This window comes from Trachypithecus francoisi, unplaced genomic scaffold, assembly GCF_009764315.1.
Source record: "Trachypithecus francoisi isolate TF-2019V2 unplaced genomic scaffold, Tfra_2.0 Lachesis_group5, whole genome shotgun sequence".
In the NCBI taxonomy this organism is placed as follows: domain Eukaryota; kingdom Metazoa; phylum Chordata; class Mammalia; order Primates; family Cercopithecidae; genus Trachypithecus; species Trachypithecus francoisi.
Genome location: NW_022681470.1, coordinates 55,446,820 through 55,464,331, shown reverse-complemented (window position 1 = coordinate 55,464,331; position 17,512 = coordinate 55,446,820). Strand labels below are relative to the sequence as shown.

General features: G+C 34.7%; 1 protein-coding gene across 6 annotated transcripts in view; it reads right to left on the bottom strand.

Annotated features, from left to right (window-relative positions):
• PTPRC (protein tyrosine phosphatase receptor type C) overlaps positions 1-17,512 on the bottom strand; it is a 122,689-nt gene that overhangs the window by 16,050 nt on the left and 89,127 nt on the right. For all 6 annotated transcript variants that reach the window (XM_033200500.1, XM_033200501.1, XM_033200496.1 and 3 more), the window contains 10 exons: positions 12,509-12,617; positions 11,795-11,829; positions 9,222-9,331; positions 8,580-8,670; positions 8,413-8,489; positions 6,736-6,772; positions 6,541-6,638; positions 5,725-5,850; positions 926-1,083; positions 594-729 (listed from right to left, as the gene is read on the bottom strand). In XM_033200500.1, coding sequence (XP_033056391.1) covers positions 594-729; positions 926-1,083; positions 5,725-5,850; positions 6,541-6,638; positions 6,736-6,772; positions 8,413-8,489; positions 8,580-8,670; positions 9,222-9,331; positions 11,795-11,829; positions 12,509-12,617 — 977 coding nt within the window. The remainder of the gene's footprint in view (positions 1-593; positions 730-925; positions 1,084-5,724; positions 5,851-6,540; positions 6,639-6,735; positions 6,773-8,412; positions 8,490-8,579; positions 8,671-9,221; positions 9,332-11,794; positions 11,830-12,508; positions 12,618-17,512) is intronic.

The following is a 17,512-nucleotide window of genomic DNA, read 5'->3' as shown; positions in this document are numbered from 1 at the left end:
TTCAGTAATAACCATCACTTACAATCACCAAATGCATAGCATGTGCCAGAGACTTGTTTAAGTGCTTTACTTGTATTACTTTTGGGGTTATAAGTCTGTGAGGTATTATCATTGCCTCCATTTTACAGATGACTTAACTGAGGCGCAGTCAGACTAAAAATACTTAATAAATAATACCACTCACCCTTGTATTAATAATTAAAAGCAAGATTTGGAACCTGAAAGTGTAGTTTCTAAAACTAGGCTGTTGACTACTATACTATTCTGTCTCTTCAGCTTAATTTTATGAGATGATGCCAAATCTCTTTTCAGCATATTTAGTTTTCTTGCCAATCTGATATATGTTAATGGCAGTTCATTATTTTAAAAATTATATGTTTTGTGGTCATCTTTCTTCCACAGTACTGTTAGGCACTAATGAAAAATGCTTCTGAGTATTTCTGGTGATTACCACATGTTTTAGTTTTCAGGAAATCGTCTACTCTTTGAAGTTGCGAAGAATTTCGATTTTTAAAAGTATCATTATTATCACTTGGAAAAGATTTAAGTCCAAAAAACCGAAGTGAGAATAATCACTAAAGGTTAGAACATACCTCTACTTGAACCATCAGGCATCTCTGTCGCCTTAGCTTGACAACGTAACCATAAACATCTACTTTGTTTTCGGCTTCCAGGCCTTCTAGCATGGCATCAATTCCGATATAGGTGCCTGTGCGCCCAACACCAGCACTGGCAAACCAAGCAAAAAAAAGGTAAAGGCATGGTCATGGTAAAGCTGTCAGGTGTGAAACAGATATAAAATTCTAAGTTTCTCCCATAGGTTGTTTCCCAAAATAGCAATTGCCAAAGGGAAATATGTCTCTAACAGCCCTAGGCAGGTGAATTCTGTTGGAGTTGTTGTTGTTGTTGTTGTTGTTTTTCCTACCTGCAGTGCACCACAATGGGACCACTGAAGAAATTGCTGAAGGCATTCACTCTCCTTCTCAGTTTGAGGAGCAAGTGAGGATCCTCAGGCACCCCGTGGTCTGGCCAGCTGGTAAACTGAATGTGAGTCACCTCTCTTCCAGTTGCTTTTTCTTTTTTCTAGTCAAGAGATAATATATTCTTTGAAATGATTTTTTAAAGCAGACTATGAAACATAAGTAAGTGGAAGGGAGTACCAGTACAAAGTCTCCTTGTGTAAACATAAACTACTCAAAAGAGTTCATAATTTCCTCAGGTGTTTTATACATCTTCTCAGCCATGACTGCATTTTCCTTTTTAATCAATAACTAGTAGTTAAGATATCGTGCAGGACTTGCATGCACTACCCTGTAAGCAATAACTTACCAGTAAGGTAAGTAAGGTAAAGAAAGTATAACTAAAATTTCTAGGAACTTGCATGCTGTCAAGCCAAAAAAAAAAAAAAAACCCAAAACAAACATACACCATAAAAGGGGGGTGCGTGGCTGGAAGCTTTTTAGATGTGTGTTTAAAATGATACGGTAAAGGTCATTCTCACAGCTGTTTAAAATAATTCTACTTGATAGGCCAGCAAGCAGGACTAATTCTTATGTGAGCAAAGTCTGATTATTTGATGAACATTGTATTCCTTAGACCTTCACATGGTAGCACTGTCAACTCAGAATGTAGAGAGAGGACTGAGGAAAGTCAGCCCCAGGTTACCATTCAGGTTTGTTCTAATTTCAAGGTAACCACCACAAGATGCATAAGTCATAATTCTCTCACCAGGTATAAAGAACCATCTACATTTAGATAACAAAAGAAACATACAAACTAAGTTAATTAACACCAGTAAATCCAGACTACAGAATGTAGCCAGATAGGCATCAACCGAGAAATATACCCTAATATCTACGGATCCGGTGCCTTTGTGGCTTAGTCAAACAAGTATTTAGCCAGAAACTATTAATAGGATTGTTTCACAGTACTCTACAGACATAACAATTAGTAATACCATGGAAATCTAAGAAGACCTATGGAGACATATAGAGTATGTCTGTTTCTCCTGTAGAAAATATTTCTAGACTATACAAAAATAAAATTTAGATTACTAAAAGGCTTACAATAAATGAAATTAAGAGAAAATCTTAACCCCCTATATAAAGACCTGTATTTTTTTTAAACAGCTCTATTAAGACATGTTTTACAGTCTTGATAGGTTGCATGTATCCAGGAATTTATCCATTTCTTCTAAGTTTTCCAATTTATTAGCATATAACTGCTCATAGTAGCATCTAATAATCACTTAAATTTCTACAGTATCAGTGGCAATGTCTCTTTTTTCATCTGTGACTGTATTTATTTGAGTCTCCACTCTTTTTCCCTTAGTCTGGCTAAAGGTTTATCAATTTTATCTTTTTTTTTTTTTCTTTTTTTGAGATGGAGTCTCGCTGCAAAGCCCAGGCTGGAGTGCAATGATGCAATCTTCACTCACTGCAACCTCGGCTTCCCAGGTTCAAGTATTCTACTGCCTCAGCCTCCCAAGTAGCTGGGATTACAGATGCGTGCCACCACACCTGGCTAATTTTTTTTCTTTTTTTTTTTAATTTTTAGTAGGGATGGGGTTTCACCATATTGGCCAGTCTGGTCTCAAACCCCTGACCTCAAGTGATACAGCCACCTTGGCCTCTTAAAGTACTGGGATTTCAGGCATGAGCCACTGCACCCTGCCTGTCAATTTTATCTCTTTTTAAAAGATAAAATTTTATTTCATTGATGCTTTGTATTGTTTTTTATTTCAATTTCACTTATTTCTACTTTGATCTTTATTATTTTATTCTTCCAATTTACCATTTGGTTTGCGCTTGCTTTTCTAGTTCTTTGAAATGTCTCATGTTGTTTACTTGAAATTTTTCTTTTTTAATGCAGGTGCTTACTCTTACAAACTTTTCTCTTAGTGCTGCTTTCACTGTATCGCATAGGATTTGGTTTGTTGTGTTCCCATTTTCATTTATTTTGAGAAATTTTAAAATTTCCTTAGTGATTTCCTCATTGAATCAGTGGTCATTGAGGAATACATTGTTCACTCTCCACAAGTTTGTATAGTTTCCAAAATTCTTGTTATTGATTTCTAGTTTGATTGTAGTCAAAGAAAAGTTTATATAATTCATTTTTAAAAATTTTATAAGACTTGTTTCATAGCATAACACAAGGTATGTCCCTGAGTATGATCCATGGATCTGAAAAATGTGTATCCTTCAGACATTGGTTGAAGTGTTCTATAAATGTCTATTAGGTTCATTTGATCTAAAATGCAAATTAAGACCAATGTTTCTTTGTTGATTTTCTTCCTGGGTGATCTGACTAATGCTGAAAGTAGGGTGTTGAAGTCTCCAACTACTATTGTATTGAAGTCTATCTCTCTCTTTAGGTCTAATAATATTTGCTTTATATATCTGTGTGCTCCAGTATTAGGTGCATATATATTTACAATTGTTATATCCTCTTGCTGAGTTGACTCCTTTATCATTACATAGAGACAATCAATGTCTCTTTTATTCGTTTTTGTGTTGAAATATACCTGTGTGATATAAGTATAGGTACTCCTTCTCTTTTTAGGTTTCCATTTACATAGAATATAATTTTCCATCTCTTATTTTAAGTCTGTTTGTGTCTTTACAGGTGAAGAATGTTTCTTGTAAGCAACAGATTGTTGGGTCTTGTTTTATTAATCTATTCAGCTACTCTATGTATTTTGTTTACAGAGTTTAGTACACTGATATTCAATGTTATTGTTGATAAATAAAGACTTACTCCTGCCATTTTGTTATTTCTTGTATGGTTATTTTGTGGCCTCCTCTTCCTTCTTTCTTTTCTTCCTGTCTTCCTTTAAGTGAAGGTGATTTTTCTCTGGTGGTCTGTTTTAATTTCTTGCTTTTTATTTTTATGTATCTGTTGAATGCTTTTGGATTTGGGGTTATCATAAGGCTTGCAAACAATATCTTATAATCCAAGACAACAGAGATTGTTACACTGAAGACAACAGAGATTGTGTAAACAAACTAACAAGCAAAGTGTAATATAATGAAAATGCTACATTTTAACTTCATTCCTCCATTTTTTATCATTTTCTTATTTCAATTCATTTATTATTTTGTTCTCTGTGTCTTGAAAAGTTGGTGTCACCATTATTTTTGGTACCCAAAACCTGAACAGACAACAAGTAATGAGATGGAGGTTCTAACGAAAAGTTTCCCAGCAAAGAAAAGCCCAAGACCTAATGGCTTCATTGCTGTATTTTACCAAACATTTAAAGAAGAACTAATACCAATTCTACTCAAACTATTCCAAAAAATGGAAGAGAAGGGAATTCTTCCAAACTCATTCTACAAAGCCAGTATTACTCTGATACCAAAACCAGACAAATGCACATCAAGAAAAAGAAAACTACCAGTCAATATCCCTGCAAAAAGCCTCAACAAAATACTAGCAAACATACAATGAAATATTATTCAGCCATAAAAAGGGGTAAGATATAGTCATTTGCAACAACATGGATGGACCTGGACGACTTACATTAAGTGAAATAAGCCAGACACAGAAATACAGACTTCATATATTGTTACTTATTTGTGGTAGCTAAAATTTGAAATAATTGAACTCTTGGATATACAGAGTAGAATGATGGTTATCGAAGGATGGGAAGGGTATAGCAGGGGTGGAAATGGTGATGGTTAATGTGTACAAAAATATAATTAGATAAAAAGAAGAAGATCCAGTATTTGATAGCACAACAGGGTGACTATTCAACAATAATTTATTATACATTTCAAAATAAACAAAAGAATATAATTGGATTGTTTGCAACACAAAGAAAGGATAAATGCTTGGGATAATGGATGCCCCATTTACCCTGATGTGATTGTTATGCATTGTATGCCTGCATCAAAACATCTCATTTACCCCATAAATATACCTACCATGTACCCAAAAAAATTAAAAATAAAATTCATTTGTTGGAAATAAAAGATACATTTTACATACCATAAATTTCACCAGTTTAAAATGTACAATTCGGTATTCATATTACATTTACTAAAGGATACAACCATCACCTTTATATCTAAAAATAGAACATTTTCATCATCACAAAATGAAAGGCTGTTCTTATTTGCAGCCACTCCCTATTTCTGTTTGACCTCCTCAGCTCCAGGCAACCACTGATCTACTTTCTGTCTTTATTGGCTTGCCTATTGTGGATATTTCATATAAATGAATTTATATAATATGCATGATGACTCCCATTTTAACTATTATCTAAGGCCACAATGACCTCCTTATTTTCTGAACTAAACATTACATCTCTGCTGCATAGTTAGAACTTTATACTTCTTACAGTGTTCTCTATTTCTGTCATTTCTCTTATGGAAAAATATAATTTTTTTCATAAAAGTAGAAACTCACTGACAATAAGGACAAATTGCTTATTCTTTTAATAATTTGATTATGTATTCAACACATTTAATGGACCTTCCCTCTTTTTATAATACTTCCAGGGTCACGGTATAATACTTTCGATTTGACTTGGACAAAAACGTCTTGACCAGTGACTTAAATTTGACCCTATTGGCTTTTGTCATTGTTCTAACCACAGTTTTTCATCCTAAAGGTTATCAAAAATAATTTTTCCTGATATATTTTAATTTCTCAAATGTAATATTCCATAATTATATTTTTATAAAAACAGTTTCAAAACAAAAATTATGTAAAAGGCAAACTCACATTTACAATGTTCAATTTCTGAATGATGTAATCTGGACATCTTTTGTGCTGGTTGATCTTTACAACAACATCTCCAAAAGCCCGAGTGCCCTCTTCCATTGACGGCCAGTATTCTGCACACTTGTTCTATATTTAAAAAAATTATTAAGTATTTCAATTTTTAATTTAAGCCAATTTTTATCCAACTTTCTTTAAAGAGTGAAAACAAAACCTATACTCATTTGAAATTCTCAAAACATTTGTGTAGTTCAAGCACATATAAACCTTAAGCTGTGATGCTTAAAATCTATGTTCTATTTCCCGTTTATGAGTCCTGTAGAATTTCCTTCACATATTTTAGCGAGATGATCTTTCCAGGCTTACATGCATGTTAAGAGAGGACACAATCATTTGTCAGCAAAAAAGATGTGATTGCTTGTGGTTAATTTTAGGTAGGGGGACAGAGAGGCTTTTACTCCTAAAGTCACATTACATGACTCACCACCTGTCTGCACAAGGTCAGTTTTGTTTCGAGTATTAAGTTCTTGTGAAGCTAAAACAGTGAAATTTACTGAACTTACAACAACACTGCAAAGAAACAGGAATCAAGTTTAATTAATCAGAAGCCTTGAAATTTTATGCATACAGACATATATTTGTATGTTAAAAGTTTCAGTTTTCTACATGTATGAAAAATTTAAATAAAAGTTAACACTGATTAAAATAGAGAACTCTCTGTTTAGTCATGAGGCAGATATATGTGGCTTTTCAAAATGCCATTCAACATTTTATTTTCCTAACCCCAAGATCCACACTATGAATCTTCTTGGTTCTTACCCTGTTTCCTTCTTCACATCGAGTGACCATGACAATAACTGTGGCTTTCTGTTCCCAAATCATCCTCCAGAAATCATCAACAGTTTCATCCCTGGGACCTATGAGATAAACAAATAAAAGCTGATAAGAAATGTTTTTTTAAAAGTGCTATAAAACAATTTTTCAAAAAGAATATTGGATTATCAAAGAAATTACCTTGTGCAGCAATGTATTTCCTGGGTTCTTTGAAACCCTATTGAAAACACATGCAAAGATATGTCATTTGCTGAACATTCAATTACTCATTAACATGAAAAATTGTGAGTTAGAGGAATTGCTTTAGATCCATCATTTTGTGATTGTGAATTTCTCTGGGCAGTTTCAAAGTATTAAGGGGATCTTATTAATTGGTGGTCAGGCATTTAATTGTGTTCAACATGTTAGCATTTGCAAAGAATATTCATGACTTTCATGTATCTTTGCTGTAAACTTCAAACAATTTTAACACTAGGCTTCATCTTCATCTGGGATGCTGTTGTAATTTACAAAAGTACTCTAGACATTTCAACATTTTATATCCTGCCAACTCTTATAGGATCATCTACCACTATTTAAACCTGCTCACCAGCCATGTAGTTACTTTCGGGATGTTTGTTCAATTTCTTTCAACAAATCATTCTTGGATTTTACCCGCATTTTCACCTCTTAATTTCTGCTGGAATATGATGATTCCCTAGACTTCTCTGCCATTTCAGATAAGAGAACTTTCATTTCATTACCTACAATGTCTGCTTTCTCTGCTTCTGTTACCAAGATAAAGGAGTACAGAGGCAGATAAAATATTATACTGGCTTCTTCCAGAATTATCTCAGACTCCTAAATTCATCTAAGCAATGAAAGGAGCTCTTCAGAAAGAGATGGCCTTTACCATTGGATAAAATTTGAAACATGGGTCACAAGAATTCAACATGAATTTAAGTAACTTCCTGAAACTTCTATCTCATGACACAGTATTGCGCATACATTTAATAAGTATTCATTGAATAGCTACAATATGTTAGTCACCTATCTAAAAGCAGAAGAAACATGCTTTCTGGGAGCCCCAAGTTCCAATGGAGAAACATAACTAACCTGATACCATAATTGCCATATATATTTGAATAGAAAATATAGTTGCTTCTGGTAGGTGAGGACACTGAGAAAATGGCAGATTTGGGGAGAAAAAAAGAACTTTTTCAGTCTGTATATATTTTTATACTATTTAAAATTATTTAACCTATGTAATGCATTAATTATTTAACCTTTGTATAATAAATTAAATTTTAAAATATTTTAAATAAATTAACCACGTACAGACATTTACATTTCTGCACAAATCCAGTGGATAGATAGATGGTCGGTGTTGATGAGGAATGTGTGCTGAAATTTAGTGTGATTAAATTAAAGGATAACATTTTGGAGTCAGTCAAGACTCTGGTTGAATTTCAACTCAAATATTTACCAGTTGTGTGAACAAGGACAAGGTAATTAACTAAACTGAGCCTCCCAGTCCTCACTTATACGGCATATGGCTGAGGCAAATGTGGGCTTCTTTTGAGAAATACATGCATAGATTATTTAGTCCAATATCTAGCACGTAAGAGGCTTACCAGAGTATAATTAAATTAATTCTTAATATAATTTTGTTTGTAGAGGAAAATTCTATGTTAAACCCAATACCAATAGTCACATAATAAATAACTATCCTTGCAAATATTAATAATTTCCTGTTTATATCAGTGACATATGGGCTCACTTCAAAATATTTTTAATAATATTTCTAAAATTTTGCCAAGACAAAGAAGGAGCTGAATGAAATATACAGGAATAAGAAAAATGCAAATTTTTACTCACATCAATATAGCTGGCATTTATGTAGTTTGACCCTGCATCTCCATTTATCTCAGAGAGTTCAACACGGTTATAATCATCTGTTTAAGGAGAAGAAAAATAAACAAGTGAAATAATGAATAATCAAGTGGCCTAAATATATGGGAATTCAATACTGAGTAAGTACTCACAAGGAAGAATGTCAACATAACGGTTTTTATTCTGGTTAAAGGACTTTCGAGCTTCCTTTATAGGAAACTTGCTGAACACCCGTGGGATGCTCTGAAAGAAACAATGATTTCTTAGATCACAGAAGATTCAGGAAAAATGATCGTTTTGAACAAATGAGATATCCTGTAAAATATTTTCCTCATATTGCTAAAAAAATTTGCTTAGAGTAATTGAAATTAAGATCAGGAATTATGTAACAATAAAATCACTTTTTAAAAAAATAATGATTGACAACTTTCAGAACAAATCTCTTGAGTAGGGACAAATTTAGGATTAGTCGTTGTGTCACTATCAAATTCATTTAAAAACAGATACTTGAATGAGTACTTAGAGTACAACTACAAAATCAGCCAAATACATTTTGCGACACAACTTCATAATACAATAAAGCATTATATTGAAATATTTACTAGCTCCTCACTATAATCTCATCAACCTCTATGATTCTCTCTTCTGGTTCATAGATATCTAATAATATCTATTTTGCTTATGTTGCAATATCAAGTGGGATAAATTATGAAGGCAAATTGCACTATAAATACATTTAAAATGGAATTGTCTTGATTTTGAATTTATCATCATATAACAAAAGCAACACACACCTGAAATTCAGCCAGAAAAAGTCTTCCTTCATCAGCAATCTTCCTCTTATAAGTTTCCAACAAAATATCTGCATGGATTGGCTCCACATTCATCAGCTGTTTTTCATCATCTGGAAATATATTAAAGATTCAGTACTAGTTATACATGTCTTTCAGGTGGGCATACACGTTTCATTAAATTTACACCATGTACTCAATCCTTTAGCTTCTTTCCTCCTCGTACACATTTCATCTGAGAAATCTCACTCACATACAAACATTTACCTACAAATCAATGACTGCTCAATCTTGTACTTCAGATCTCTTCCGGGCTTTATGTTGTTCCCTCTACCAGAATGTTCTTCCCCATTTTCTATGCTTAGAGAAGGGATCCCAGACTAAACATCACCATTATAAGGACATTCACATTTGTTTGATAATATGCATTTTGTAGCAATTACCATACTTATTTATTTATAATACAATTATTATTTTTCTTTGTATTGTTTTCATTTTCAACTTGTGAAATGCTGTAAACATGCAAATGAAATAAGACAATATGATTAATACCCTTATACCCATGACTTAGCTTAATTTGATCATCTGTTTACACTAAACAGTGAAACAGTTGTGTTCATTCGTTTTGCTTCAAGTATATGAAACACATTATATACTATGTTTGTGAAATAACTTACTAAATAGTAAAAAACTGTACTAACTATAAAAAGCTATAATTGCATATGGAACTTGAAAACCAAATGCTTTAGAAAGGTAAGAGAATTTAATCTGTCACATATGTAAAAAGTATGTTTCTCCTACTCTTCCATGTACTACTGATAGTATTTCTTTCAATAATCATATTAATTTTACCCATTTATCATATAAAGAAAGAAGGTATCCATGAGGGCAACCCATTTATCTTACTGCCCACGGAAACTTTCTATCCAATTACAGCTATCAAACTGGCTATATGCAATTGTTTCTTTAGGTTGTTGGGAATGCCTGCTGTTCATTCATTCTGAACTGAGGGCCACATTCAGGGTTTCATGGGGTCTGAATGAGTAAATTCTACTGCATTCCAAGGTGCAATCAGTATCAGTTTTGAGATAAAATATTTCATTGACACTTTCCAAGTCCACCTTAACTCCTTGAGATGGATTTTCCTTTTCTACTCAGGTGTTTATTACTGATTGTGCTCTTCATTCCTCCCTCAGCTTATGAAAATGAATCCTCAGGATACCCTATCTCAGTGTTATTTATTCACTAATATTTATCAAATCCTAGGTACTCACGTTGGTACTGGGCATAAAGCAGTGAATAAGAAAAAAAGCCTCCATGCTTTCACAAAGCTTACATTCTAGTTAGGGGAGGATAATCAACAACCGAATGAATAAATACATAATAAGAGGTCAGATAGTGTTATACTCTGCAAAGAAAAATAAAGCCTTTTAAGGAGCACAAAAGATTCAACCCTAAAGTTTCTGCATAGAGACCTGGTACCTGCTATTACCAGAGGGAAACACTTCTAACACAGATTAACACAGAGGAGTTCTGAAATTATTCCTGTCTTAAGCATGAGAAAGCAAGTAAATTTCTTTATTGTAAACAAAGGTTCAATTTCTGTAAAGGTTCAACTTTGTCCCCTTTTATTGGATTAAAAATCACATTTTAAAAAAATTAAATAATATAAATGTTGAAAAAAAGATAAACAAATTTGTTTTCTTCTCCTAAGTAAAATTGTTGTTCTTTGTCCTGTTCATAAATGTGTCTTTAGTGGGAGCAGCCACCATTCCACCCCGGCAGGGACTTGAGGAGATGTACCATCTCCCCGTCTCTGCGACTTCCATCCACTCTTCCCTCCACCACTCCCTAATTTGTTGGTCCATTGGTTCCCCACAACCTTAACAAACCAGATTTCTGCCCTCGCACACAGTTTTCTATCTTCTATATATCTATAGAATCATACACATTCAACTACTAGGGCATGTATCAAATTACCGTCGTATTTGTTGATATATCTGCTTTCCTCTATTAGATTACAAACCCTTTAAGGGCAGAGTCTGTGCCTGTCACTGCAGTACTCTCAGTACCTGGCACAATGCTTGGCGTACACTGGGAACTTCACAGGTGCTGAGTGAGTAAAGGAATTTAAGTTTTATCACTGTATCAACAGAAGTCTAAGTTAAATTAAAAATGCCCAGTTCTTATTTAAAATGAATAGGACTGGGCGCAGTGGTTCATGCCTGTAATCCCAGCACTTTGGGAGGCCAAGGTGAGTGGATTATTTGAGGCTAGGAGTTCGAAAACAGCCTGGGCAACATAGTGATATCCCATCTCTACTAAAAATACAAAAAGTAGCTGGGCCTGGTGGTTTGTGTCTGTAATCCCAGATACTTGGGCAGCTGAGGCACAAGAGAATTGCTTGAACCTGGAGGCGGAGGCTGCAGTAAGCAGAGATTACACCACCACACTTCAGCCTGGGCGACAGAATGAGACTCTGTCTTAAAATAAATATAAATAAATAAATGAAATAAAATGAATGGATTCAAATGCAGGGGAAGGAATATTCATCAGCAAAAAATATGCATACTTACCCCTTTCAACAAGCTCCTGTTGTTCATCCAAATTGCTGTGAAAATAGGAAAAATAAGTTTCTATATTCTCAAGAAGCATAGAATTCAGTTGGTATTCAACTTACATTTAATGAATATATTGAAGGGAAAGGAAGGAAGTCAGGGAGAAGAAAAAGAGAAGAGAGGAAGGGAGAAGAGGAAAAGAGGGAAGGCAGGAAGAGCCTGGAGCAGAGGGAGGACAGAAGGATGGGAGAGAGGAGAGTCAGAGAGGAGAGAGGAGGGTGAGGGAGGAAAAGAAACAACCAAGACTTGTCTGCTAAACGCACATAAGTAGCCAAATGATTTTATTTTAAATCTTCTGTTTTTCATAAGATGTGGTTGTTTCTGGCCAACGAAACACATTAACTTCCCCAGACATCTCCCTCCTTCCTTTTGCTTTTGTCACTCCTAGATCCCTCTGACCCACTTTGTACTAAAACACACACACATTCTTTTCACTGGTTATTATTAAACAAGTCCACAACATTATTAGTAAATTAAGAAAATAATATTAATTCAAACCAATAAAACCATACTAAAAGTTTTTGATTAAAAGTTCTGTCATGAAGTGGGCTTTATGCTGTCTTCTCTCAAGTTCACATATTTCATTTAACTGGTTCCCTCACTGCCATATGGATATGCATTTGCACCATTACTACTACCATTACTATTTGAAAATTCATAATCAACTCTTACCAGGATCTTTTCTTACGTAGATCATAGATTTTATAGAGAACAACAAGTAGGGCTATTGATGTCACAATAATCAGAAATGCCAGAAATGCTATCAGTGCCTTAGTATTATCTAGAAATGAAAAATAATACATTCAGAGAACCATTGTCAAACAACTTGCTAGACTGGTGGAATAATCACCTCCAAAGTATTTACATTTTAATATTTTTCCATTTATTGTGAGGTTTTTAAAAAAATAAACATTTTAGAATAAGGTCAAATACAAAAAGTTCTAATTCTGTGATTTTGGCCATATTGTTCAGAACCAATAAAAACATTTTATATTTAAGGAGAATAAGAACAGAAGAACAATTCTCTTTCTCTTGATTAAATAAAGTTCTTTTATAAGACATATTTAAATTTAATTCTCTTTTTTTAAGACACTTCATTTTGAAGGGATCAAGGAGGTAATCCAGTTATTATAATTTTTGGAGACAAACTCATATAGTTTAACTTTGTATGCAGAAGAAGGTAGTCTCTTAAGGGGATGAGACAGACTTCTACTTCACAAAGATAAACCCTCTTACCTGTTCATTGAGTTGTAAAATCAATTCAAGAGACAAAAATGGTTTCATTCTGTAGTTAGGATAAGACTTACCCTGACTTAAATATTCACTAAGTTTAATGTGAAATCCTGGCTTTTTCTAAGGAAAGGGCATAGAAGAGAGGGTGTATTGGAAATATCTCCAGTATATTCACCTTTTATTACGTAGTGAAAATGCAGCAAAATAATGCGGTGACTTAAGAGCCTCAGCTCCAGAGCCAGACTGCTTAGCTTCCAATCCTAGCTCTACCACTTCTTAGTTGGAAACTTGGCCAGATTCCTTATTATCTTTGTCCCTCCTTTCCCAAAATCCCAAAATGTGACTAAAGATGTTGATTCACAGTAAACACATAGCACGGTGGCTGGGACATAGTAAGCACTGATTCTTCACTATTCATAAAAATATTTTTGGCTTTTGGTTGTCTGCCAAACTCAGCTCTGGGTACTTAGGATATCTACAAGGAGAAAAACAAGAGTCCTGTTCTCACGGAACTTACTCTCTAGTGAAGAAAAATAGATAACTAATAATAAACAGAAGAAATCAGTAAATGGTCAAGTAGGTTAGAAGATAAGAAGGGCTGTGAAGATAAAAAGGAAGATAGTCCATGGAAATGCTACAAAATATAAGGCAGAAAAAAATAGTAGTTTTCAGGAAATTTGCATTCTCTTTGGGGGAAACAGACACTAGAAAGGTAACTGAACAGACAGGCACAGTGGTTTACCCCTGTAACCCCAGCACTTTGGGAGGCTGAGGTGGGTGGATCACTCGAGGCCAGGAGTTTGAGAGCAGCCTGGCCAACATGGTGAAACCTCATCTCTACTAAATATACAAAAAAATTAGCTGGGCATGGTGTGTGTCTGTAATGCCAACTACTTGGGAGGCTAAGACATGAGAATTACTTGAACCCAGGAGGCAGAGGTTGCAGTGAGCCAAGATTGCACCACTGCACTCCAACCTGGACAACAGAGCAAGATTCTGTCAAAAAAGAAAAGAAAAAAGAAAGGCAAGTGAACAAATGAAATAATTATGCATTTTTTCATATAGTCTGAAAAAAATAAGTAGGGTGATAAGGAAGTAGAGGGGACGTATTTTATGTGTGGTGAGTGGAGGCCTTGAGCATGAGACAGTTTTTCCACAACTGGAAAGATGGAAATGACTCTATCAAGCAAACAGCTTCCAGAAACAGTTCATCTCATGATCAAAATTTCTGTAACTGGGAACTCATACAAATAGGAATATTGAAAGTAATTTCAGATAGAGACTGTAAGACCTGAGCTTGAATTCAGGCTCTGTCATTTCTTTGGCTCATATAGCAAATAGATTAAATTATCCAAACTTGAGTTTCCTCATATACAAAATAGAAATAATTTTATCTCTCTTAAAGGGGTATTTATACTGCCGGCAAATATAAAGATGGATGGATAGATGAACGTGAATATATAGGTGGATGGCAGTGAACATTTTTAGGCAAGAAGTTCTTATTGCAATAGGCTCCTAAAATGACCCATAGTGTTCCTTGTCTTATCTCTATCTCAAATTCTTTTCACTGAAATTGTCAATCCATACCAGTGATTACTAGTATACGTATATCAATCAGCATGATTGTTTCCAGATTTTGTGAATAAAAACCTCATCAGAGGCAACATCTAACCTCTAGAATACTCTGAAGTGAGATTTTGCAAGAAACTGCAAATGACTATAAGTTAGCATTCCAATCCATAATAATTAATTAAATTAGATTATAAAAAATATTAAGCAGCATAAGACTTTTCTCGATAAACTTAATAATAAAATAGCCAAGTCTCCAGATAAAGCTTGCATTCTAAGCACACATGTGTTTCCCCCTTCTTTCCAGGAACTCTGCTAATATTAAAGAACTGAAAATGTCGTAGATCTATAATGACAGAGAAAATGAGAGAAGGGAAATTAGAGGTAGAGCAATTTCAACAAGTTGTAGAAGGTAGAAAACAAAGGAAAGGAGGCCACAGCCTAAATCAAAGGAACAGATTCCATTTGCTCAGAATGCCTGAGTCTCAGGTTTGAAAGTGACATATGCAGTAAATGTGAAACATGAGTCAGAACATGGAAGTCAAATGTCTATTTACAACAACAACAACAAATATCTTCTTGAAAAAATACTACCAGGGAGGAGAAGACAGAAGGAAAATTAAATGAAAACAGTGAGAGACTCAGAATAAAGTCAGGCCCAGTACAGAGAAAGGGATGAGGTGCAGGACTAAAATTAGGAGGACAATGTAATTGTCCACATATGCAATAGTTGGACATGTATCTTCCCGTCCTACTGTGAGAAGAACCACTTTTTCATACTTTACCGTATGACAAGGAGTAGGGTGATTCTGGAGACTAATTTCTGGAGATTAATTGATTGTTGGTGATAATGAATGATATCAGAAAAAAACAAATCAACAATATCATAGGAAATCTCCTCAGTCACCAAGATCTTCTAAGGACCACAGAACATCTAATCAACCTTTCCTTTTGTCTCACTGTGACTATGACTAGACTACCAATAAGAACTAAGCTCTTAAGGAAACCATCAACACCAAAGGGGAATGCCAATATAAAAAGTCGACTTATGAGTTATATGACTAATAGACTTGACAAAAGATACGGGAAGAAAATGCAGCAAAGAATTATCAGATGCATAAATCTTCAGGTTACAAAGGTCAATAGTATCCAGGAAAATGGATGAAAAAGATTCAGGGCCGGATTCACACCTGCACTCCCAGCACTTTGGGAGGCCAAGGCAGGAGGATCATTTGAGATCAAGAGTTCAAGACTAGCCTGACCAACATGGTGAAATCCCATCTCTACTGAAAATACAAAAATTAGCCAGGCATGGTGGTGAACGCCTGTAATCCCAGCTACTTGGAAAGCTGAAGCAGGAGCATCACTTGAACCAGGAGGCAGAGGTTGCAGGGAGCCGAGATTGTGCCACTGCACTCCAGCCTGGGCAACAAGAGCAGAGTGAAACTCCCTCTAAAAACAAAAACAAAACAAAGCAAAACAAACAAACAAAAAATTCAGGTAAGACCAAGAATAAACAGACAAACCTAATATTTCCAGGGGAGGGAAACTTGGAAACAGACCAAAATAAATATATATATATATATGTGTGTGTGTGTGTGTATACATGTGTGTGTGTGTGTATATATACACAGAGAGAGAGAGAGAGAGAGAGAGAATCAGGATGAAATTAGAAAGTAAAATTGGATTCAGGAAAATAAGACAGAAATAATTTTTAAATTCTAAAACTTTTAGCTCAGAATTTTATATCTACTCGATACACTGAACAAGTGCTAGAGTAGAATAAAGACATTTTTATGTATGGAAGAATTGGAATACTTTTTTCTTATACTAGAGTATATATGTTAGTGAAATCAGAAGGAAAAAAAAATGTGTGACACAGCAAATCTAAACCAGAAAACTGATGGAGGAATATTTTAAGATGGCGTGTGAGAGTCCAGATCAGAAGAAGGACAAAGGGTTCCCAGGAGTTCAATTGACAATGACATCAAAATACGGGTGGTGGAATGTTACGCTGGGGAAACCCAACAACACATCTCTAGTAGCTGTACCCTAGCGATTCACAACCCAAGTCCTTTCCTGGAATAGATATCACTATTTTAAGGTAACTATATTATTTATCTCTTAGGGTAATGATATTGTGAGCGGAGAGTGAATACAGTGTTGTCTCCTTTGTGGAAAAAGGATGTGGGCTAATTTTTTGGTTCCATTGACCTGGAAATCTGATAAAAGTGGAATATTAGCTGGTTACCAGACAACATTGCTAATGGCAAAATGACCCTTGATTGCTAAACTACACCTGAACAGGGAGTGCTATATATAAACTCTATTGTCCTCATGGGAAGTACTAGCTTTGTGTTTCCCTGAGTGCAGTGCTCGCTCATAACTGAGCACACCCTCCCCCGTTGGCATGTCTGGAAGCTATGCCCATGGAAATAGTGTAAGAAATACGATTCCTTTAGGAATGCAGCTCCTACACCTACACATGTGGTCTCATTCTCCCATATCTCAGTTGTCTTTAAGAGTATCATAAAAAAAGTAGCTGGATTACTGCGTGCACTGCGGCAAGGATTCCTGCTGCAAGGATTCCTACTGCCAGGCTCCCTTGCTAGCATGCTATGCTTTCTGTTCTGTCTTTCCAAGTGAAATAGTTTCAGATCTGGCCTATTAAGATGTAAGTGTAAGATGTTCAGCTGAGTCTATGACTGCTATAAATTATTTACAATTTAATAGGAAAGATTCCATGAAGTCATTTTTATTATAAAGATATTATAAAAGAAAAAGGTAATGTGGAAATAAAATCAAAGCTATCTTGCTGGATTATTTTGACATTTAACACAAAGAGGTTTTGTTTCATAAATCTGAGCAGAAAGA